Source organism: Oryctolagus cuniculus, chromosome 8 (genome assembly GCF_964237555.1).
Source record: "Oryctolagus cuniculus chromosome 8, mOryCun1.1, whole genome shotgun sequence".
NCBI classification, from domain to species: Eukaryota; Metazoa; Chordata; class Mammalia; order Lagomorpha; family Leporidae; genus Oryctolagus; species Oryctolagus cuniculus.
The window spans coordinates 104,398,139-104,424,501 of NC_091439.1; the positions used below are offsets into that span (position 1 = coordinate 104,398,139).

The window sequence follows — 26,363 nt, forward strand, 5'->3', positions numbered from 1 at the left end:
AATTGTTAAAGAGACTGTGCTTTCTCCAGGGATTGAATTTAGCTCATTTGTCAAAGGTTATTTGGTTGTAGACATGTGGGTCAATTTCTGGGGTTTATATTCTGTCCCATTGGTCTACATGTCTATTATTATGCCAGCATGAAGTTTCTTTGATTGCAACATACCTGTAGTATGTATGGAAAATTGGTATTGTTATGCATCCTGTTTTTTTGTTTTGTTTAAGATTGCTTTGTCTATTCAGGATCTTTTTCATTTCTGTATGAATTTTAGGATTTTTTTGTAGTTCTGTGAGAATGTCCATGGAAAAATCTTACATGTTCATGGATAGGAAGATTTAATATTGTCAAACTGTCCATAGCACCAAAAACAATTCACAGATTCATTGCAATTCCAATCAAAATTTTATTCACAGGTTTTTTTGCACTGTCATTTTCTTCTGCACATATATGGCTTCTCTGGTCAATTCTGAGAAAACTTCCTTTTAATCATTTTTCTGAGCCATGCAGTGAATATTGTTTGTTTCTTCCTAGAAAAAGAACTTTCACTTTATTAGTCCAAATTATGTTTTTCAAAAGATCATATTATGCTATCATTATACATTCTGCTTCCAGTTTATGCTTTCCTTCAATTAATAAAAAAAAAATTAGCTGAAATTCTCTAAGCAAGGATGATTTAGGGAAGTAGTACACAACTATGTTGAGTGCCAGAATTGTGCCTCAGGCTATATATCTGTGGTGTGCAAATCACACATGGATATTTCAAAGTCTAAGTTTCTTTTAAAAATTTAAGTTTCCTTTAGAACACCAAATAATAGGTGAGTTGACATAAAGATTGAAAGTACTTTAAGTGAGCAACTATCGTTTTTTGGCTACTAAGAATTCAGTTTATTTTCCCCAAACCTTTATCAGGTATGGTACAATGGCTTACTCCATTATTCATTATAATAAGCAGTTTAATGAATGAATTATCAGATTTATGATTTATTTCATGAGATTAATTAGTTGTTTCATTACAATGGATAGACTGAACTTCAGATCTTTTAGTTTATATTTTATTTAAATAAGCTTGGCTAGAATATTTTCTAAAAGTAACATCTCTCATTTTCTTTGTTCTCAGAATTCCATAATATGGAAAATGTCAGTGGCTAAAGGAATTACTGAAGATAAGTTGCTTACAGTTTTTTCAGTAAGACCACTTAGAAAGAAAATATGTCATCATAGCAAAGAAATTCTATTGTGCTCTATCAAAGCCATTTCATACAATGTTCAATTTTAACTACACAAAAATTACTTACATGTGAATCTTTTATCCACTAATAAACATAATTTGGTACTTGTGCTGTACATGACTCTAATTGCAACCTTATCTTTTATGCTAAAGACAGCCTCGAACTATGGGTAAAAAAGAGGAATTTTTTCTTTCATGAAAGGGCTTAATTATGTAGTCTCACAATTGTCTTTACTGTTTCATATTTCTCTTCCTTTCAAAACACAATACTCCAATTTATCAAGTAATCACTCTACCTGCTCTTGTATCCCTAATTTCACATATTCATCCAAAAGGTTTAGAAAATAATTATTTTATGATGCATCTACATTTCTCTTACTTTCAAATAGGAAGGTTCACTTCCAAATGCTTTCATTCCTAATCTCTACTATTAGCAAGAAGAATGCAACTTCCAAAACACATGAAAATGTAAAACACATGAAAGTGTTTACAAGACAAAAATATAAAAAAAACACCTTAGATCAGAGGATGAAGAATGAAATCTATACCCTTTATCTGACAGTTACTGGTTCAAACTACCTAACTCCAGATTTGTATATATGAATTAGACAGCCAATGAATACCAAATTGTTTTTCATTTTCATGTAAATCAGATAAAAGAGAACCAATATAGCTCATCTTTCACAGCCATTAAACGCAAATTAGACCTCCTTTACCTCCTTTCATGCTTAATTGTTAACACTTGATATTGCAGCATTTGCCTTATTTCTTTCTCCCATACCCTACTCCAAAAGAATGGGCTTTGAATCAGGGGACATTTGCCTGGAGGGTCAATGTGGAAGCCGACCATTACCTATACAAAAAAGCAAGGTGGAAATGTTGTCTCTTCTATTTTCTGACATTTCCAGCAGTCATATTTGATTAACAGATATGTATTGTTTACTCACAAGGAATATTGCTTTAAAAGTAATACTTCCTATGTATTTTAAAGATAGAAACTATTAAAATTGTATTGTTTTTAAGTAAATGCAATATTAATATTTATAACCCCAAAATATGTTCTACCTACTGCTTAAAACATTTTTGGAATGACATAAGCTGACTCACCTCTTACTAACTGAACAGCTTTAGATAAGTTATATAAGCTCCGTAAATAGAATTTTCTCATCAATCAAGTGCATAGTCCATAGCTTACAATTCATGGATGACATAAGTGTTAATACCTGTTTTCATGAAGGACCTTTTTGAACACTGAAGATTCCACTTGTAGGGAAATTAGCAAATCCTAGATGACACTGAAATGAATGACATCAAATAAAAAAAAAAAAAAAAAAAGGAAAAACACTAGATTATAAATTCCGTGGTGAAAAATCAAAAGAGGAAGCCGTAGAGAGTGACTTTGGAAGTCTTTGGTAGGTGATATTTGAACAGCGACCAACACTGAGTGAGAGATTCACGCATGTGTAGGAAGGGGGAGGGAGCTGGGAGTGTTTAGGTCCTGAAAGAAGCACTCTAGGGTGTGACAAATAGCAGCAAACACGCCAGGATGGCGCCCCCACATGGACAAGAGTGAGATCAGAAGTGTTTCACGTCAGATAGGCTGACGTGACACAGCAGAACATGGTAAAAAGATAACAACTCACGTAGGCCACAAGACAGAAAATGGATCTGAGCTTGCAGGGGGCCGGAAGTCCCTGCAAGGACTTGAGCAGGAAAGTGAGGAGTGCTGACCGCAGTCTGGAGGAGCTGGGTTCCGCAGCTCAAGAAGAGATTTGTGATTGTGCAGGTGTCAAAAGGGAGTTCATTGAAGGAACCTTCCAAGGTGTCTTCCTGTCCTGGACTCATTCCCAGCAACCTTGTTTTGTGGCTAACTTGGGAGTTAGCAAGTTTTGATTCAAATTTGACCTGATCAGGGAATCCTTGCTAGATTACCCTATTTAAATTCCTTTCTCTGTCTCCTCCTATACTAATGTCCTGTAAGATTTTCTTCATCAGCTTATCATTTTGAGATTTATTTATTTCCTTCCTCTTTATTCATTGTTTCCTCTCCTACAGCAAGGTCACTTTCCTTTTTAAACTCCTGGATTCCTCATTGCCTGAAGGTATCAATGGAACATGGCAGGTACTTAGAATTTCATGTTAGAAGACTGAATACCACAGGCAAGTAGGCTTCTTTCAAAACAAGAGTTTAACAAATCCATAGTACACTAATGATGAAGACTCTCCTAAACTAAACGTCAGCCTCCTAGTGCTGTTTTTGACTCTGCCTCTGTCCCTGCTGTGCCTGCATGGCCCAATCTTAGCAAAACTCTCAGTAAATTGTTGTAGAAAGAATCCTTCACCCTTAATTAGCCTCAAAATCTGATCGAATTCCTCCTCTACTACCCTTGATAACTGGTCATGCTGGGCAGCCACCAGGACTTCCCCTATTCTCTGCTGAGGAATTATTTTCCATAACTTTTTATTATGAAATAAAGCAGAACCACAGAAGATCACACAAAGCAAATGCAGGGCTTAATGAGGTATTGCCAGCCCAGGATTCTTGCAGTTACTACCCAAATAAAGAAAATTAACTTGGGGGCTGGCGTTGTAGCATAGCAGGTAAAGCCACCACCTACAGCACCAGCATCCCATATGTGCGCTTGATAGTCTGGCTGCTACACTTCCCATCCAGCTCTCTGCTATGGCCCGGGAAAGCAGCAGAAGATGGCACAAGTCCACGGGCCCCTGCACCCACATGGGAGACCTGGAAGAAGCTCTTGGCTCCTGGCTTCGGATTGGCGCAGCAGCTCCGGCCGTTGCAGCCAACTGGGGAGTGAACCAGTGGATGAAGACCTCTCTCTCTCTCCCCCCCCCCCCCCGCTCCCTCTCCCTCTCCTTCTCTCTCTGTATAACTCTGATCTAAAAAAAAAATAAATAAAAGTTAATTTGACCAATCCTTGGAATATTCTTATCACAGGCTCTGGCAAGGGAGTGGTCACAGCTTCCTTCCTCTCCCATTGTGGGATCTGTCATTGCTAAAGCTCAGATTACTCCTTTTTTTGTTTTGTTGTTTTGTTTTGTTTTGGATGGGTAAGAACTGGCTCACATTGCTTCTGAGTCTTCCTAATAGGACTCTACAGACAACAGTAGCATTTTTCCCTATTTTTCTATTTTTTACATAAAACATCCTTTTCTTTAAAATTTTTATTAGAGGTTCACTACCATTCATGGGTACAATTCTAGAGGGAGGAAGGGAGTGTCATTATATTCCTCCGAGGAATTTCCTGCCCTTTAGTGCCCACCACACTGCTATCTTTTGGTGTGAATCCCCACTTAACTTTATTGTTTCTGGAGTTGAAGCTCATCTCCCACTTTGTTACAAGAGACTTGGATAAGTTTTCCTTACCATTTTAACAAGTGTCAGAATAATATAAGAATATGTTATAAGGAAATAATATGCTGTAAGAATCTTACTTGAAAGTTGTTGCTGTTTCTGTATGTTTGTATTGCTCTATTTTTTCACAATTATTCAGAATGCAAGTATAAATGAATTGCTGTCTATACTGTTAAAGGTTTTTTTTTTTTTTTAATCATTCAATACATAATGGAACCTGAAATTTAGTGGTATCAAACAAGGTTATTCAGTACATTTATTCTACTAATTACAAATAACTTGCCAGTTTACATATTAAAACAAATAAAAAGATTAGAAACAAAATTTCATAGAAACAGCAAAATGATGATGACTTGATAAGGAGTTCCCTGGCCAAAATCAAAGAAAAACAGAACTCAGAAGGATAAGGACCACTCTTAAGGATTACGTTGACCAAGATGACATTTTTCTTCTCTAGTTAAAATACACTGCAGATTTAAACTTTAGCTAAAAAGAAGACTCTTGTCCATTCCACAGTTACATCGAACTATAAATCCATGAAACAATTAGAAAAAGATTTTAAAATTCTTATGACTGTATTTAACATGAAAAACAACAACAAAGGGACAAGATATTTGCTGTAGTTAATATATATATATATATATATATATATATATATATATATAAAGCTGCCTTTCTCCTTTCCTCCGCCATCGTGGTGGGTGTCCCTGATTCTTCCTCGCCATGTCTTCTCACAAGACCTTCAGAATCAAGAGTCTCCTGGCCAAAAAACAAAAACAAAACCGCCCCATTCCGCAATGGATTCGGATGAAAACTGGTAATAAAATCAGGTATAACTCCAAGAGGAGACATTGGAGAAGAACCAAGCTGGGTCTATAAGGAATTGCACTTGAATGGTGTGCTCATTTCTTCTGTCTCAATGTCACTGTCACCACATCAAGCTGAAGATGTCACCATCATCTGGACAGCTGGACACGTTTGATTAGGGCTGTGACCAGTGGGCTGGTTCAGTAATAAATATGTGAGCCCTTTTGAAAAAAAAATATATATATAGCTATGTATATTTGTGTGCATATATATTTATAGTGCATACTTATACTGAGCATATTTATACTACAATGAACCTATCTATACGTATATATGAGTAGGAATAAAGGAAAGAAGGACAAAAGAAGAAATAATAAATTAAAATGTAGGAATTCAAAGAAAAATATAATTACTACTCATTAAGCTCAGATTATTTTACCATTTTTAAAGTTTATCTATTCATTTTGATAATTTTATTTGAAAGGTACAGCAACAGAAAGAGAGAGGCAGACACACAGAGAGAAAGAGAGAGAGAGAGAGAGGGAGCTATTCCATCTGCTGGTTCATGGCTATACTGCCCACAACTGCGAGGGCTGGGCCAAACTGAATTCATGAGCCGGGAACTCCATCCAGGTCTCCCACACAGATAGCAGGGACTCATGACTGGAGCCACCACAAGTTGCCTTCCAGGTACTTTAGCAGGACACTGAGTTAGAAGCAGAGATGAAGGGAAGACTTGATTCCAATCATTCCAGCAGAGGATGTGGCTATCCTATAGGTGGCTTAACCCACTGCGCCACAATGTTTGTGCTGCAGGAAGTTTCTTAAACGAAACACTTGTTTCAAAGATACTGGATGCTGTTCTGAGGTAACAGTTTCTATTGCCAAAAAGGAATTGAACATTCTGCCTCCTTTCCTGTCTTGGAAATAAACAACACATTTTTGCATTTGAAAATCTATGAGAAAGTTCCTAATCATGAAATGAATTCTCAAGCTTATTTCACTTTTCAGACCCTTTTACTTAATGTCTATCAATAGCTTTTTATAAACCATGATCTTCTGAGTTTTAGGTGCAGAAAATGTGTAGTGAAGTGATACTTTATTCTTTGGAGTGAGTCCCTATCATGGATATAGAAACTGAACTGATGCAGAAAGCAAATGAATGAGTTTGAATACCCAGAACCTAGAACAATGACTTGGATATGGAAGGCCCATAGAAGTGATCTGTTGATTGAAGTTTATAAATAGTGCTGTGGTATATGAAATTATTATAAATTTTGAGAGTACAGATTATGTCTGTTCTGCCGATTTTAACTTCACTTCAGTTGTCCTCACAAAATCTGAATTTTCTCACACCATGTGTAGCTGCGAACAATATTGACATTATGCTTACTAGTGGCAGAATTACTGTGTTTTGAGACTTCTTTGGTAGGCACAGACTTTTCAAGTTTGCCTTATATTCACATTGAATACATTTTCTTTCTTTATTTTTTGAAGATTTATTTATTTACTTGAGAGGCAGAGTTGGGGGGGGGGGGAGAGAGAGAGAGAGACGTCTTCCATCTGCTGATTCACTCTCCAGATAGATGTAACAGCCAGAGTTGAGCCGATCTGAAGCCATGAGCCAGGAGCTTCTCCTGGTGCAGGGACCCAAGCACTTGGACCATCTTCTCCTGCTTTCCTAGGCCATCAACAGACAGCCTGATTGGAAGTGGAAAAATAGGGACTTGAATTGATGCCATTTGGGATGCTGACACTGCAGGGAGATACTTAACTTACTACACCATAGTGCTGGCCCCTGCAAACATTTTCATTTTGAAATAGTCAATATAGGAGACTAACAAATTTCATGATAAAGAGTTTATGAAAAGTTGTTTTTACCCAGCCTTTTATGTCATGGATGAAATGGACTAAAAAATAGGGAGGAAGGAAATTCCAAAAAATGGAAAGAGAAAATGGATTTTTAAAAAAACCTCATAGGCCGGCACCACAGATCACTAGGCTAATCTTCCACCTGCACCGGCACCCCGTGTTCTAGTCCCGGTTGGGGCACTGGATTCTGTCCCAGTTGCTCCTCTTCCAGTCCAGCTCTCTGCTGTGGCCTGGGAGTGCAGTGGAGGATGGCCCAAGTGCTTGGGCCCTGCACCCACATGGGAGACCAGGAAGAAGCACCTGGCTCCTGGCTTCAGATCGGCACAGCACGCCGGCTGTAGGAGCCATTTGGGGGGTGAACCAACAGAAGGAAGACCTTTCTCTCTGTCTGTCTCTATCTAATAAAAAGAAAAAGAAAAAAAAAAAACTCATAAAATACTATGAATGTTACCAGAGAAATGTTGTTAGCAATCATGTTTTCTGAATATCTACATAGTAAGATAAAAGATAAAAGACAGAACAAACAAAAATCAAAGCCTAGGAAAAGTAAGGAAAGAAATAAAATGTGTATATATATATATATATTAGCATTTTTATCATTTGTTTCTAGTATATTAGTTTCCACCACTTTTCAAAACTTATATGTATTATATGTTTAAGTCATCATGGCCCAATATGTGTGTTGGAAAGCTTAGGTACAGATAGATAGTTTGGGAACTGCAGGTCTATATACACTTAATGTTCAGGAATAAATGATAACAACTAGATGGAACACAGAATGACCTTAAGCCACAGGAAATATAAATATTAATAAAAATAAAGAGATTATCCCTGAACAACCCCAGCATTATCTTCTGGGATTGTTTATTTATCTATATCTTCATTAAACATTAAGACAGTTCCCCAAGGTCTGGACTAAGTCACATACCAAGTAAACAGTAAATATTTGTGGAACAAATGAGCTGCTAAGAAGTGAGAAGAGAATCAGAAGTCAAAATTGTTATAGAAAGCAAGGTTTCTACATTGGGAGTTTGTGGTGAAGTGAAAGTGTTGTATACACATCTAAACCATTTGTAATATAAAATCTACCATAAGTTAACTGATAGTTTTTTATCATTGGCATTGTCCAGTTGATATGAGCCATTTTTGCCTCTGCCCACCAAGGGTCAAATGTAGTACTTATATTATCACTTCCTGACTTTCTATTTTCTCTGACCCTCAATTTTATTCAGATATTTAAAATGTATTATTCATAGAAATCTGTTCTCCTCTAAACTTGCTTTATTTTCGTTCTGTCTTAGTCACTGGTGATGTGGATGAAATATGCTCCTTGCATTTAAGCTGTATTTAGCCAACAACAGGACTTCAATATTCACTTATTTTTATAAACAGTCTCAAAGAAACTCAGGAGGTAATATTTCTCACTATTCCAGTAGGCGTCTTAGCATTTGTTAAAAATGTTTTTCCAAATAGTCATTTTTTTTTTTTGACAGGCAGAATTAGACAGTGAGAGAGAGAGAGACAGAGAGAAAGGTCTTCCTTTGCCGTTGGTTCACCCCCTAAATGGTCGCTATGGTTGATGCACTTTGGCTGGCCTGCTGTGCCAATCCGAAGATAGGAGCCAGGTGCTTCCTCCTGGTCTCCCACGCGGGTGCAGGGCCCAAGCACTTGGGCCATCCTCCACTGCCTTCCTGGGCCACAGCAGAGAGCTGGCCTGGAAGAAGAGCAACTGGGACAGAATCCGGTGTCCCAAACAAATCCACAGGCAGAGGATTAGCCAAGCGAGCTGCCGTGCCGGACAAATAGTCATTTTTTCAAAGATTTATTTTATTTAGTTGAAAGACCCTGGTTTCAGGAGGGCAACTGATGACCACATGGAACCTGCTAGCCAGCATGGTATCCTCTGCCTTGGCATGAGATTAAATAGCTAGACTGCTGCTGACTTGCTGGTTCTGGGTGACTCTCCCTCATGTGGAACCACCATATTCAGGGGCAATGATTGTGATCTAGCTCTGTTGGGTCTATGGGCCAGTTGTCACCTGTGAGTGCTCATGCCATGATGCTCCCTTTGTCTACCACCTCTGAGGGTCGGTGGGTTGGTGACAGTGTCATTTATGCTGCCATGGGAATGCAGAAGTCATACCTCCCCTCTCATATTCTCACTTTGGCTCAGGCATCCCTCCAGAATTCACCACATCCTTTTCCTTTACTGTCTTTAAAGACATTTCAACCCAATAGCCTTTCGATCAGTCTCTTCTCTTGCCTGTGATCAGTGTCATGATGGCATGTTCTACCTGGCAGGAATCATCAAACAATACTGAAAAGATGAAAAGATAGGTATCCTTTGCATAAATGTGGCAATTCTTGTTCCACTTGAGCCCCTTGCTCGTGTAAGGTGCAGAGATGACAAATACCATCTTTAGGAAAACAGAGTTTTTCAGAGGCATTCAGCTCTATTTCACACCTAGTAAAGGGTAGTTTAATAAATGCTTGCTCAACAAATTAATAAATCATACTAAGCTTGTCTTCAGTTCACATTAATTTTACTTTGTGAAATAATGTCTCTGTATTTTCTTATCTGCTGTTGTATATACTTCTCTGTGTGCTCTTTGTACCATTAAATGTTAGCTTGCCTTTCATTCTATTCTGCATTGCTCAGGCTAAACACTTGCATAGAATAGACTTTTCTACATTCTTGCCTACAAGAACCTAACATCAATAAGGTAATCCCAAAATATGTTAAAATTTTATTTATTTATTTATTATTTGAATGGCAGAAATATATATATAGTGAGGAGAGAGAAAGAGAGACACAGAAGAAATAGATTTAGCAGTTTCTTTCTTCTTGCATTCTGACTTAAAATTTGAGTTGAAGACAAGGAAAAGTAAGATTTCAAGTGAAATGTCCATTGGAAAGAAAGCTAATTAATTCTGAGGTACTTAACACACATTTCATTTTGTGATATAATTTTCTCTTCTCTCTTTTTATCTGAGAATTATATTTTTACAGTCCAGGAACAATTTATAATTTGAAACTGAATGTGATTTGATTCAATTAAATAAACAGTTATCTTCCAGGTGATTTCCCATTGCATGTGAATTATACAGTAATTATGACAGACATAGTCCTAATCCTCATGGAAAAATCTACTATTAGAGATGACTTAGCAGTACTACTTCTATGAGTTTCAACAATGTAATCAGGACACGTATCTCCTCTCTCTATAACTACGCATAACAAGTCAAGGTGTCCTGGGAATAAAGTGCTCTAACAGACAGGCCCAGAGCATTTGATTATGTTTGGAAGCTGGAGTTATCATCAGTCCTACACAGATCACGTGAACAGAGCATAAGCAAGTGAGCTTCTTTTCTCTTCAATAGTATCTGTTTATTTATTTGAAAGGCAGAGTTACAGAGAGCGAGCGAGCAATGGAGACACAGAAAGATCTTCCATTTGCTGGTTCACTACCCAGATGGCTGCTAAAGCCAGGGTTTGGCCATGCAGAAGCCAGGAGCCAAGAGATTCATCCAGGTCCCCACATCAATGGTAGGGGCCCAAACACTTGGATCATCTTCCACTATTTTTCCAAGGGCATTAGCAGGGAGCTGGATCAGAAGTAGAGCAGCTGGGACACAAACCAGTGCCCTTCTAGGATGCCGCTGACTCATGAAGTGGCTTTACCTGCTATGCCACAGTGCCCACCCCAGTCTAATTACTACCATCTGTTAGCAGAAGTGGGAACTTTGTATCGGCAAAAGCACAATATATTAGCTACAATCTACTACTATGGATGCCCAGAATCTTTCTTCCCATCCACACCATTTAAAAAAATGTTCTCTTTTACATAATGCAACTATCTATATGCAATTAACAACTCGCTCATCCTGTCCTCAGAGGAAGACACCATGCAGTGCTGCCAGCTCCGTGTCCTGGATGATTAGCTTTTCTTCCATTCAGGTCCAGATGGAGCTCATCACAGTCCAGCAATCTGTGGAGAAATGATAAATTTTACAAACCCTCACACATCCAAGACACAATGGTGCAGAAGAACAGTTGTAAAAGTTGTCATTTGGAGTAGGAAATAGGAAAAAGGACTCACAGCGGATTCTTTGGACAAGGATAGCTTAGACTTCAGTCCTGGGAGAAGGGACAGTTATTAGGCAGCCAGGGCTCTCTTGGGTGGAGTCCTTTGCTCTCTTGTCTACATGGAGCTTATTATTGAGAGATTTACTTTTTGGGGCTCCATCCTGTATGGTGTCCTTCCAATTTACTTGAGGCACTAAGGGACTTTCAATGATGAGGGATCAAACTTTGGCAGGTCTGGCCTTTTTCTTGCAATGTAAGTCTTCAGTGTTACATTCACTACAAAGGACTATCAGCTAAAATACTGAAAATTCCTGTCCTATCAGTCTAGAATCCATGATATCAGGACTTGTTTTTTATTTTTTATTTACTCTGTTTTAGCAACATTACATTAGCTCATTAAATGAATGTTAAAGGAATGAATTTGTTCTATTGATGTCTTTCCCTTCTGCCAAGATCCATTCTTTCCGCCCACTATACTGCTCTTGAATGTACTTTTTTTTTCCCATCTCCTGCTCCCACCCTACTGAAATCCATCATCACCTCTTATGGAAAGCATTGCATCGATCTGCTGAATGGTTCATCTTCAGAAATCCTATCCCATTTGTCTTTTATTTTGAACCCAACAGCAAAGGAGTATTGTTAAAATGCAGAACAGATAATGTTAATCTCTCTTTAAGCAATTCTTTTTTTTAAAAAAATGATTTATTTATTTATTATTTATCCAAAAGGCAAAGTTAGAGAGAGATAGATCTTCCATTTGTTGGTTCACCCCTCAGAGGACTACAATTGCCAGAGCTGGGCTGGACCCAAGCCAGGAGCTTCATATAGTTCTCCCAGATGGGAGCTGGATCAAATGTGAAACAGCCAGGATTGAAACCAGCACCATATGGGATGCTTGCATTGTAGGCAGCAGCTTAACCCACTGCACCACTACACTGGCCACTCCTTATTGTTTTTAAGAGAAATTACCAACCTCATCATGGCCTATGGTCTGGTCCCTTTTTTTTCCTCTCTGCAAAATCTCTGCCCCTTTTCTACTGATACCTATCACTCTCGCTTTCTGCCTCCCCATCTTCCTTGTTTCCTAGATCATAAACCTGGCAAACTTCCTCTGGTTAGCTGAATATTACATGATCTGTCAACTTTATTTTTTATTTAAAGGTCATTCTATCTGTAATATCTTTTTTGTCCTATTTTCTTTCTACTGCTTATGTCTGGTTGCTCTACACATCAGGGATGTTGGGACAAGCCTTAAATTAAATTCTCCCAGTAATGAACACTTAAACTCATTTTAATAATGTGTATCCCTCTTATAACTTTGTTGGATGTCTGCGTGTGTTGTGTTACCTGCGTCACACCACTTCCGACCCTCCTTTCTAATTCCGCATCATCCATTCTGCTGGCACTTCCATGCTGGCGGTTCCTGTCAAGGGTGCTGCATTCGGTTGGGTAGAGGTTCTATGGCTCAGGGCTGGCTTTGGAGCCTGGCTTTTCCCCCACTTTGCAGTTCAGGAGCAGAAACACGCTTCTACCTCACGGCGTCAATAAGGGTAATTGGATCCCTTATACTCCTTCCCCAGGGTTTATTGTTGTTGTTGTTGTTTTGTTTTGTTTTTAATATTTTTCTTATTAATTTTAGAAATTTATCAAGGAGAAACTAGGGAGATCAAGCATTTCTTTAAATCCCACCCCAAGGAAGGAACGATGTACTCCTAATGTGAATTAATTTTTAAATTTACTTTTGTTTTACTCTCTATTTCATAAGGATTTTAAAAACAGTTGAGGCCGGGGCCGCGGCTCACTAGGCTAATCCTCTGCCTTGCAGCACCGGCACACCGGGTTCTAGTCCCGGTCGGGGTGCCAGATTCTGTCCCGGTTGCCCCTCTTCCAGGCCAGCTCTCTGCTGTGGCCAGGGAGTGCAGTGGAGGATGGCCCAAGTGCTTGGGCCCTGCACCCCATGGGAGACCAGGAGAAGTACCTGGCTCCTGCCATCGGATCAGCACTGTGCGCTGGCCGCAGTGCGCCGGCAGCGGCGGCCATTGGAGGGTGAACCAACGGCAAAGGAAGACCTTTCTCTCTCTCTCTCTCTCCCACTGTCCACTCTGCCTGTCAAAAAAAATAAAATAAAATAAAATAAAAAAAAAAATAAAAAAAACAGTTGAAGTCCAGGCCTTTGAAAGTATCCTTTTGCCTTTAAACTCCTAATGAATTGAACAAGCAATTAGTTAATGCATATTTTTAAATAAAATAGAGAGCAAATGAATGAACAACTCAGCATTGTTTTTAACAGTTTCTTTTTTTTTTTTTTTTTTTTTTTTTTTTTTTTTTTATCTTTTATTTAATGAATATAAATTTCCAAAGTACGTCTCATGGGTTACAATGGCTTTCCCCCCCATACCGTCCCTCCCACCCACCACCCACCACCCTCCCCTTTCCCACTCCCTCTCCCCTTCCATTCACATCAAGATTCATTTTCGATTATCTTAGTATACAGAAGATCAGCTTAGTATACCTTAAGTAAGGATTTCAACAGTTTGTTCCCACACAGAAACATAAAGTGAAAAATAATAGATGATTTTTTTTTAAATGATGATGAAATCAGATCAGACCTATTGTCATGTTTAATCCCAGTGAGAGTCAAGTTGGGAATTGATAGTTTCTTTTCTTTTTTTTTTTTTTAACAGAAGATCAGTTTAGTGTACATTAAGTAAAGATTTCAACAGTTTGCACCCCCATAGAAACACAAAGTGAAATATACTGTTTGAGTACTCGTTATAGCATTAAGCCTCAGTGTACAGCACATTAAGGACAGAGATCCTACATGAGGAGTAAGTGCACAGTGACTCCTGTTGTTGACTTTACAAATTGACACTCCTGTTTATGGCATCAGTAATCTCCCTATGCACCAGTCATGAGTTTCCAAGGCTATGGAAGCCCCTTGAGTTCTCCGACTCTTATCTTGTTTAGACAAGGTCATAGTCAAAGTGGAGGTTCTCTCCTCCCTTCAGAGAAAGGCACCTCCCTCTTTGAAGACCTGTTCTTTCCACTGGGATCTCACTCACAGAGATCTTTTTGCCAGAGTGTCTTGGCTTTCCATGCCTGAAATACTCTCATGGGCTTTTCAGCCAGATCCGAGTGCCTTTAGGGCTGATTCTGAGGCCAGAGTGCTATTTAGGACATCTGCCATTCTATGAGTCTGCTGAGTATCTCACTTCCCATGTTGGATCACTCTCCCCTTTATTTATTCTATCGGTTAGTGTTAGCAGATACTAGACTTGTTTATGTGCTCCCTTTGACTCTTAGTCCTTTCATACACTCAGAGAAAGAAAAACTATTCTCAAGATTTTTTTCCCCACTCAGATCTCATTTTAGCTAGGATCAGAGGAAGCATTCTGACTACAGGGAAAGATCAGCATGTTTGGAGAAATAAGAAATGTTCACTTTAATTACCATCGTTATTTTCTGGGCTAAAATATATTAATGATAGATTTTAAAAAAATGAATTTGAGAAGCTAGGTCATTTTAGAGTCATCACTAATTTCATGGTTTCTCATTTATCACAGTAAGTCTAATATTCCATTTTCCATATTCTATCTTGAAAGTCAATTTACTTAATCAGTTTCATTACTATTTGAACACCTGTCCCTTTTGTAGATATCTGTATTAGTTAATTTTAGGTTACATGATAGTTTTAAAATATGTAGTACACAAGTAAAAAAGATGGTAATGTGCCTAGAAATGTATCTCTAAAATTACTTTTCAAATATCAAGAATACATTCATATAGAAACCGCTATAAATTTCATACAGGTCTAAAAGTTATAAGTGGTCATTGAATACTTATCAGGATCAATCCTGTTTTTATTTTTCTTTTGAATTTGTACTTATTTATTTGAAGTTGAAGGGGCTGGGGAGAGAAACAGACACAGAGAGAGAGAGACAGGAAGAAGGCAGGAGATATTTCTTACATGTGTTAGTTTACTCCCCAAATGCTCACAACAGCCCAGGGCTGAACCAGGGTGATGTTGCAAGCCAGGAACTCAATCCAAGTCTCTTACAGTGGCAGAGGCCTAACTACTTGAGTCATCACCTGCTGCCTCCCAGAGTCTTCCTTAGCAAGGAGCTGGAATGAGAGCAGGGCTAGAACTTGAACCCAGGTACTCTGACATGAGATGTGGGTGTCTTAAGAGTTAGGCCAAATGCTCTCCCCACAAGGATGCTTTCAAACTGGTCAGATCACATCACCAATTGAGATATTTTACAAATGTTATTGATGTTTTCTGTATGTTCCATACCTTTAAAAATATTCACACAGTCAGACTATTGACTAGTGAACTTAAAATTCTGTCTGGTGTCAATTCTTGTTTTGCTCAAGGAACAAGGACACATATTCTCAGCTTCCTTCCATGGCCTACTGTTCCTGACTCATTAGAAATACTGTAACTTGGAGATAGCCTAACCCATGCAAACACTGAAGAAATTTGATCACCATAATTCAGGAAACTTATAAACATCTCAGATCATCCTCAGTTTTGCAAATAATGGAGACAGAAAATAGTAATTGACTTGAAAAGCAATGTAAAATTACAGATGTGACAGATACCACTTCTTTTTAGTCCACACCACACCCAACCTTTATACTCTCCTAGAATCCTGGGACCTATGTATCAGGGAATCTGTCGTCAGCAGAATTCCAGTTTTGTGTACAATAATTGAGACTGATAAGGATGAGATTTAGAAGGTAAAAGTTTAGAAGCATCCTCTGTCTACAGCAGCAAGCACAGTTGGAATCCTATGACTGGGCTGTGGTGTTGGTGAAGCCAAAACTCTGGGGATCAAATACTGAGTTTCTGGAACTTCCTAACACAACCAGGCTGCCAGTGTCTCTCTCCACCTGGTGCTGTCAGTGGCTTTGGGAGACAGAAATCCTTGTATTAAATACCTATTCATTAAATGCCTGGAATAATTTCTCTTTTCCTATCTGATGTGCATTTAAATAGATGCCCATATGTATCCATACACCACAATGATATGCATATGTAAATATATGATCAAAAGTGTTGTCTAATAGTACAGGTGTGGTATAGGCCGATTATTAATTTTATAATAATCTTGAATTATTCACTGCAATCTGTTGTGCAGGAGAAAATACCAGTCTTGATGGTAATATATACTTGTTTATTTAGCTGACAACTCATAAAAGAGATGACAAATGCTTAAATACAAACTTTCTTAATGTTGAAAACAAATACAATATGATATGGTAACAAGTGGGAACTTAAAAAAACATTTCCTTTTTATGATTGGTTTGAATGGACTGATAAGAACAAGTAACCTTGAAACAGAATGCAAGGTATGTGATTAACATCAGGGTTGTAAGCAGCCTACAAAGCCTTCCGTGCCACCGATTCATTGATGGTCTGAAAAGCACACATTGGTCTCATCGCGTTTCATGGAATATGCTGAGAATTTTCAGACTGGAACCAAGACTTCTGAAAAGAAGCAACTCTGACTCCTTTGCCAGAGCAGATTGAGGGAGTCCGCAGAGGACGTCGCCCACCAGCTGGAAGTGGACAGTTCCCCCCGGAGAGTGGAGGGAGGTTGAATCAATCCCCTAAGAGAATTTCTGCCATACACCCACCCTCATTTCTACTCTTTGTTAACTAGCATTACCGCCTAATTGCCAAATTTACATAATTGCTTAATTGACTTGATTGCTCTAAAAGCTTGTTGAATAAGAATAAATCTGTGTTTATTAATGATTTCTAATTTTGTTGTATACCTCTCCCAATATTCTTCCAGCATCCTTCAGTTCACTATGTCTTTTCCACAGCCCTAGCTAAAGATTTGATTTTCAAGTTTAGCACTCAAACATACCAATGGAACTTAGCTCAAGGAAATATATTGCAAAAATACCAAAGAGAGAACGACAAATGAAAGATAACATTGTGTAAAATTGTCAGTTCAGTAGGATCATGCTAAATGATCTTGAGCTGAAAAAAAAAATGTAAAATAATAATGTCTATATGATGGGATCCTAAAATTTTTTCACTGTCTCTAATATTTTATATTATCCAAAAAATTACTGACTACTTATCACTATTTCTATTTTTAAATCTATAAAATTGTGCGTATGTATTGTCTATTTTATGCCTAATGCACTTGTATGTGATAATTTGATAAATGAGAGTTTAATGTAGTTCTAAGACCCCATGATAATAGGTGATGGTTGAATTTACTGTGTCCTGCTGGAAGATAGAGGATTAGGTTTGTGTTAAGAAAATTTGAGTAGTTAAAAAAGAGATAAATGGATTTTAAGCATTGTCAAAAATGACATAGAATATCTGTACTAAAAATATTTTAATTAAAATTTCATATATGAATATCACACTATAATATTAATGTATATGTTAAAATATAACTAAAGAAAAAACAGGACAATATCTGCTCTATGGAGTAATTTTAAATGTCAACTCATAACGCAGTTTGATGCTTCTATTATTTTAATTCAGAATAATTGCTTCCATTAGAATTATTGAGGGGTAGGCATTAGGCACAGTGGTTAAGACATCACTTTGGTAGACAGTATTCTTTATTGGAGGGTCTGCGTTTGAATTCTGTCTTTAATCCCAATTCCAGCTGTCTGCTAATGCGCATCCTGGGAGGTGTCAGGTGATGGCTGACGTGCTTGGGTCCCTGACACCTACACAGGAGATCTGGACCAAGTTCCTGACTCCTGGCCTCAGCCGGGCTCAGCCTCGGTTAGTGTAGACATTTGTGGAATGTGTGAACCAGAATATAAGTGTTCTCCCTCTGTCCTCTGTATCACTGCTTTGCAAGTAATAAAAATAAGAAAGGCTAAAAATAGAAATATTAGTAGTAGTATTTTATTGAATATTCAATTTCATAATATATTTAAAACAAGTTTATGAAGTTCATGGAAAAAAACTAAGTTTGGTTCTGATTTTATACATGGATCTTATGCCTATGATCAAGGTATATGAGCTACTTTAAAATTTGAGATTGCAATTTTTAAATAACATGAGTTATAAAGTATCAAAATTGTAATGTGGCAGCCTGTTTTTTTTTTATTAATATAATTAACATCTCTTTCATTCTTGTGTATGAGAAACTTCTAAATATCTAATAATTGGAAACCAAGTCTGGAATCAACTTTGCAGGAGGATTCGAGCAACACACAATCCCTAGTAAACGAAAGAGAGTGCATGCATTTTATAGGGATGCCATAACAAAATACTACAGATGGATTGATTGCCCATTTTTATCACAGTCCTGAAGGGTGGAAGACCAAATGAAGGTGTTATCATTCTTATTTCTTCAAGGGTCTCCCTTCTAGGCATGAGGAAGGTTCCCTTCTCCTTTTATCCATACATGAGTTTTCTTTGTGCAAAAACATTGTTTATATTTCTTTGTGTGCCCTCTTCCTCTAAGGACACCAGTCAGCCTGGGTTAGGGAACACTCTCCTGACCTCAGTTTAGTTTAGCTATCTGTTTAAAGGCTTTATCAATCACATTTCAAGGCACTCAATGTTAGAATACAGTGCAAAACAGAGAGGAAACTGTTCATGGTCAGATTTTGCTACACAGGTTCGTTTCTACAGTTTAGATTTTTACTGGAACCTCAATTAAAACTTGAGGAAAAAAGAAAAGGAAATCCTGTAAATGTCTACATTTGAATAGATGTTGACATAGTTTATGTTGGCCTAGAAATAGAGTTTATTGCATTTGGCTTATGCAAGTGCAATTTTTATTTTACCATCAGTTGTTTTCAATACAAACAAACAGTGAAGGACTCAGTGAAATTCAGACTCTTGTTTTTTTTTTTTTTTTTCCTAGTTCTTCCTACTTACAAGAAATTTTATCTTTTTTTTACAAATCTCAATTATTAGTTTCTAGCACTCCATAGAATTGCTGATTTGGTCCTCAAACACCTACCTTTGGTTTTTGTTTAGCTTCTGTGATATATGGCAATTCCTATTTTAATGAGCAACACTGTGGCTATTACTGCTGTTAATGTTGTTTATGGCCCTGTAGAGCTATGGAAATAAGAAAACTGTTCTGCATGCTCTATTCTCCTGGAAACTGCACTGTTCTACTTTTTGAGGAAATCCCTATGCTTTTGTTGGGAAGTATAAGCTTTTGAGTACACTAACAACTAAGCTGTCTTTACCAGCTTAAAAAAATGAGAAGAAAACTCTTTGTTGTCCTTAGTATAAATGCATTCATAATATTTCAAAAGGTACTGGGTGGTAGATCATAAGGTCTATCAACTGGCAGAATATTGCTCTTTCTTCTCATATCTTACGCATCGTCTATGATATTATATACTACTATATATGAAAATAAATGTTTAACATTTTGAATATCTTTTCTCTAATCATAGATCCCAGGTCCCCTGTGAATATGAAGTCAAAACTGAAACCAAGCAACCTCAAACAAATTTAGTATTTATCAGCTTCATGAATGTCACCATCAAGGTAGCACCAATGACAGGCTATTGAATCTCAGGTGATTTTGACAGAAAGCAGTGTAGTTTCAACTGAAGGGTTTAGGTCAGTTCTCGTGTACAGTTTCTGTGGTTTGTACAAGAACTAGGTTCTCTTGGTCTGTTGCCCACGTTTCTTACCCCTGCAACTTGTGTTTGAATGAGTTAATCTCTTCATGAATGCTGGCCACTGGTCTGCATTTCTTGAGTGGATAGAGGAAATTTCACCATTGTTTAGCAGAGATCCCCGAGAATGTCCACCTTACCCTGAGTCATCGTGAGTGGGAATGCTAGAAAGATAAATCTTGTGTGAATAGTCATCCCCGTCCTGTGAGGACGTCCTCAAGTTCTGGCTGTGCCCAGCAGGCTCATGGAATCCCCCTTCAGTGAGGTATGCCCCTCAACAGCTCTACAGTTCCTTCACAGGATGATTTTGTCTTTTTTATTTCAGTATTATATATTAAATCTGCCAAATCTCAACTCTTAAATGCTCTTCCTCTTGGAAGAATTCTTATTAGCATTTTCCCATAAATACAGCAGTTCAAACCATGCACATGAACAGTATCAGATATGTTGGTTTTGGGAGAGAGATTCTTTGAAGAAAAAGGGGAGAAACAGCAGTAGTTACCCAATCTCTGAGTATAATTCAGAAATATTTTCCTAGGAATTTCCAACCAGTCAACAACTTTTCTGTTTCTGGTAATTGACAGACTGTTGGAAATCACTGGAGAAGTTGGTGATGGAGCTGGCTGTTCTCAAAAATCTTCTCAAAATTCATGGCTTAGGTCAGCACATCTCGCATTTACTGATTAAAAAAAAAGAACTTCAATGTATATATTTTATTTGACATATAAGATAAAAACACTTAAATAAGCATTTTGTGAGAAAAAATAAAAACTATGATATTTTCACCAAATCTATCCATTATTAAACAGGAGAATTACAGCACTAGAACTCGTGGAACAATATTTCATATGCACACCATAGAGGTCAAGGGCAGCTGAGTGTTCATTCTTTAAACTGGATGATCATAAGCACCTCACTTCTACTTGAGTACATCTTTTCTCAGCCCACTTTAACAGTATCAACTTCTTACTCTTAGTCATAAGCTTTGCGGATCTCGAAACCTATGAACTTAGCAGGGGGCTAGTAACTAGAAAGCATTAAGTAAATGTAGAAGCATATAAAGGAAACACAGGGAGAAAAAAATGGAAGAGATGAAGAGAACGAAGTTCTGGCAGATTTTTAATACATCTTGAGTTTATTATATTTGGGTTATGTAACAGAAATAATAGTTGAAAGGTATAAAAATCAGATGGAAATAACTTATAAATGAAAGTTTGAATCCTCTCCAAGTACACACTTTTTCTCCCTCTTTTAAATAAGACATGTTTAATATATCTATTAATCATCACAGATTAATTTTCAATATTATATTCCTGAGTGCTACAGCTAACCATTGTGTGGATAAATTTTCATATTAATTTGTGATCTATGTTTCTTTCTTCATTTTAACTTGCCATATCATCTTGAAGTAGGTATATCTTTTTGAACACTTAAAAATCCAAAGTGAGTTTTCATTTTGGCTGCCAAGATAATGCATACTTCAGCAACACATTAGGAAATTCTTTCTCTGTGAATTTTCCCAAGAGATTAAAAATAAAAATACGGTGGCACAGGAAAGCTGCCAAAGCACATTATATGACTGTTCCTGGCTCCCACTCTAGTTTTCTTTTCTAGCCATGTGAAGGATCTTTCTGCCAAAAAGATACAGGTGTGGAAGTAGGTCTTTCAGTCTGTAAACCCTTGGGTTTACATCTGAAGGATGTGTCGTTTTAGAACAAGTATTGATGGCTTATAAAAAAAATAGAAGTGGGATGTTCTTATGAAAATGAATAAAAAGAGAAGCAGATGTCACCCTTTTTGCATTATAGAAACTGTCAGTGGGATATATCTGGGATATAGTTACTCAATTATGCTCCAATATTTGTGATGCAATATTGGGTGCAGTGATCCATATACACATGTTGAGTGTTGAAAAATAGATCTTAAATACAATCTGTAAAACCTGCATAATATTATACTAATTCATAGTGATGTTTGGGGAAAAATCAATGCTTATAAGTGACTTGTGTTTCATGTTTTGCCAAGTATAATTAATGTGATGTTATGGCAGTTTTTATAAATAGCGCAAAACACTTTATTCCAGTGAAAAGGAGGAATGATTACAATAGTTACTGGCAGAGGGAATGAAGAAATATTCATATCAGAATTGCAAAATCATTTTGGACATAGTTGGATATATATTCTTATTCTTGCAACAACATACCAATTCAATTGTTCAACAGCAAATTTTCAAATTTAGTAAATGTCATTATATTTGATTCAGCAGCCCTTTCCAATGAATTTTTTTGTAAACAACATGTCTGTACACATATTAAGTTTTGCATTCTGGTTTTGAGTGAATTCCATGTACCAAATATTAAGGGAAGCAACATGTAGTATCCACATTCTCCTTAGTATGAAACACTCTCATTTTTTTTCTTTCTTTCTTTTCTTTTCTTTTTTTTTTTTTTTAGATTTATGTGTTTATTTGAAAGTCAGTGTTATAGAGACAGAGGGAGAAACCGAGAGAGACAGAGATCTTCCATCTGTTGGTTCACTCCCCATATGACCACAATAGACAAAGTTGGGTGATACAGAATCCAGGAACCAGAAATTTCCTCCACAACTCCAATGTGGGTGGGCGGGCCCCAAACACCTTGACCATCTTCTGCTGCTTTTCCCAGCACTTTAGCAGGGAGCTGGATCAGAAATGGAGCAGCTGGGACATGAACTTGCACCCATATGGGATGCCAGCTTCCCAGGCGGCATCTTATTACTTGCTATGCCACAACGCTGACCCCATGCTCACTTTTCTTAATTTAGTTCAACAGAAATTTGATTTTGTTCTCCCTGCCAATTACTCCTGTAAGTCATTTACCTTATGTCTTATAGTACAATAATATAGAATTTGTAAAATGTTGGGCAACAGCCACCTAAACAGGTGTCTGATTGAGGAGTTGTATCAGGCAGGGTCTGATGACAAACAAATAAAGATTATATGCAAATGGGTTGTTTCTGAGGTTAACCACAGAGGTGTGGAAGTGTAGGGAGACTTCAGTGGACATCGTAAAAACACCTCTAAAGTAGTGATTTTCAAACTCAGTATTAGTCAACCTTCACCTTCAAATCTGCAATTTTCTTGTCCTTCATATTTCAAACAAAATGCAGAGGAACTATACTTTCCAGTGTTGGCATTGATTCTGTGCTCAAGAAATGGTAATTTTAACTAGATTAGTAAGACTTACAAATCAAGGAAGTTTGTTTAAAAAATGAACTCACTTGAGGTTTCATTTAACATATGTAAGATTTTTTAAAAGAAAAAAAGATTTCAAAAAAATGTTAGTGCTTGCATTTGGCGTACAGTCAAGACACTAGTTAGGAACCTGCAACCCTAAGAAGAATATGTGGGTTCCATACCTGACTCCATCCTCTAGTTTCCTGCTAATGTAAACCCTGGGAGGCATAAATGATGGCTCGAGTAATTGGGCTCCTGCAAAGTATCTAGGAGACCTGGACTTAGCTCCTAGTTTCCAGGTTTGGCGTGGCCCAGTCACATACTTTACAGATATTTTAGGGACTGAACCAGAGGATAGGAGCTCTCTCTGTTGATCTGTTTCTCTTTTTGCCATCCTTCCTCTAAAAAAAAAAAAAGTAGTATCTTTCTAACTCTACTGTTTCAGGTAAGTCAGCTTGAGCATGTCCCGAATTGCACATCTCTTCCCTCTCTTATTCCCACTCTTATATTTAACAGTGATCACTTTTCAGTTAAGTTTCAGCAATTAAGAAGAATTGTGTATTGATTACAGTATTCAACCAAAAGTATTAAGTAGAACAAACAAAAAAAATACTAAGAGGGATAACATATCAAGTTGTTCATCGACAGTCAGGGTGAGGGCTGATCAAGTCACCGTTTCTCATAGTGTTCATTTCACTTTAACAGGTTTCCTTTTTGGTGCTCAGTGAGTTGTCACCTATCAAGGAGAACAAGTGGTATTTGTCCCTTTGGGATTGGCTTATTTCACTCAGCATAATGTTTTCCAAATTCCTAACAGGGATCACTTTCCAGTTAAAATTTAAACACCTAAGAATAATTGTGTGTTAAATACATAGTTCAACCAATGGTACTAGAACAACAACAACAAAAATACTAAAATGGATAAAGTATTACATTGTACATCAACCATGAGGACAAGAGCTGATCAAGTCACTGTTTCTCATAGTGTCCATTTCATTTCAACAAGTTTCCCCTTTGGTGCTCAGTTAGTTGCCTCCAATCAGGGAGAACATATGATATGTGTCCCTTTGGGACTGGCTTAATTCACTCAGCATGATGTTTTCCAAATTCCTCCATCTTGTTGCCAATGACCGGGTTTCATTGTTTTTGACTGCTGTATAGTATTCTATAGAGTACATGTCCCATAATTTCTTTATCCAGTCTACTGTTGATGGGCATTTGGGTTGGGGATTCTAATTCAATCCCATCAAGGTGGCATGTACCAATGCCATCTCACTAGTCCCAGTGATCAATTTCTGTTCACAATTGATCATAATGATAGGACTAAGAACCAAAGGGATCACATAAACAAGAATAGTGTCTGTAAATACTAGATGATAGAATAAAAAAGGGAGAGAATGATCCAACATGGGAAGTGAGATACACAGCAGACCCATACAATGGCAGATGTCCTAAACAGCACTCTGGCCTCAGAATCAGCCCTTAAGGCATGCAGATCTGGCTGAAAAGCCCAGGAGAGTATTCCAGGCATGGAAAGCCAAGACAACCTGGAAGGAAAAAAAAAAAAAAAAAGAAGAAGAAGACCTAAATGGAAGATCTCTGTGAGTGAGATCCAGTGGAAAGAATGGGGCGATCAAAGAAGGAGGTACCTTTCTCTGAAGGGAGGAGAGAACTTCCACTTTGACCATGGCCTTGTCTAAAAATGATCAGAGTCAGTGAACTCAGGGGGCTTCCATAGCCTTGGCAGCTCATGACAAGAGCCTAGGGTGATTACTGAGGCCATAAACAAGAGTGTCAATTTGTTAAGTCAACAACAGGAGTCACTGTGCACTTACTCCTCATGTAGGATCTCTGTCCTTAGTGTGCGGTACATTGAGATTTAATGCTATAACTAGTACTCAAACAGTATTTTTCACTTTATGTTTCTGTGTGGGAGCAAACTGTTGAAATCTTTACTTAATGTATGCTAAACTGATCTTCTGTATATGAAGAGAAACGAAAATGAATCTTGAAGTGAATGGAAGGGGAGAGGGAGTGGGAAAGGGGATGGTTATGGGTGGGAGGGACGTTATGTGGGGGAAGCCATTGTAATCCATAAGCTGTACTTTGGAAATTTATATTCATTAAATAAAAGTTTAAAAAAAAAAGTGATAGCTAGCTAGTACTCTTAATCTTTCCATTTAAAAAAGAAAGTATTGCACATTTAGCAGTTGAAATACTTATTACAACAAAGATTGTAACAGTGAAGTTGTTTTTCTATATATCCACCTATCTAATCTCAGATATATAGTGTACTTTTTGAATGGACAATATATTCTCCGATAAAATACCCTAGTATTACTAGTATTACTTTTAAACATGTTCCTGAATAGGAAGAGTGTTAGTTACAATGGTAAATCACAGATTTCTGGCTCTAGAGCTTTGTAACAAATTTATCTAATTGTCCAGTGTCAAGAAGAGAACATTTGTCTATAATTAAATTTTCATATTATCACTTGATATAATATTCCTTTTTATTTTTAAATATCTTTCAAATGTATCAAAGCTCTCATCTCAATTTTACTATTTCTTCTTTTGACCGTTTGATAAAGTAGGTATCTCATTGTATAGTTATTTCATGTTCATAATCATCTAATACACGGGTACATAAAAAAGTCATGGAAAATAGAATTGAAAGAGAAGTCTACAAATGCTCTTCTGCCCCTTAATGGGAGGGCAGGTATTCAGCACAGCAGTTGAGCTGCTGGTTGGGATGCTTGTATCCCAACACCTGGAATTAAATTCCAACTCTTCTCCTGATTCCAGCTCCCTGCTATCACAGAACATGTGAGGCTGTGGGCATAATTCGAGTGCTCGGGTTTCTGCCCCCACATAGGGCATCCTGACTTCAGGTCCTGATGGTCAACATTAGTCTGCTCCACTCCGGCAGTTGTAGCCATTTGGGGAACAGACTAGCAGATGGAAAATTTGCCTCTGTCTAGTTGTGTCTCTCTACCTTTTTAAATAATTATAAATAAATGAATGTTTTTTGCACCATATAAATCTATCATTTATTTTCATTTCCATGAAATTTTGCAAGTCCCTTCATATTTTTTTTTTTTCGAAGCTGGGTCTCACTTTATTGTAAAAGGGAGGTGTATATATAGCTG

The 26,363-nt window shown here is 37.5% G+C and overlaps 1 protein-coding gene across 1 annotated transcript; it reads left to right on the top strand.

Annotated features, from left to right (window-relative positions):
- The first annotated feature begins 5,286 nt into the window (after nucleotides 1–5,286).
- Nucleotides 5,287–5,523, top strand: LOC138843290 (large ribosomal subunit protein eL39-like). Its single transcript, XM_070047099.1, has one exon. It carries the CDS (start codon nucleotides 5,327–5,329, stop codon nucleotides 5,480–5,482), a length of 156 nt encoding a protein of 51 aa, XP_069903200.1. The 5' UTR covers nucleotides 5,287–5,326; the 3' UTR covers nucleotides 5,483–5,523.
- Nucleotides 5,524–26,363: the final 20,840 nt, after the last annotated feature.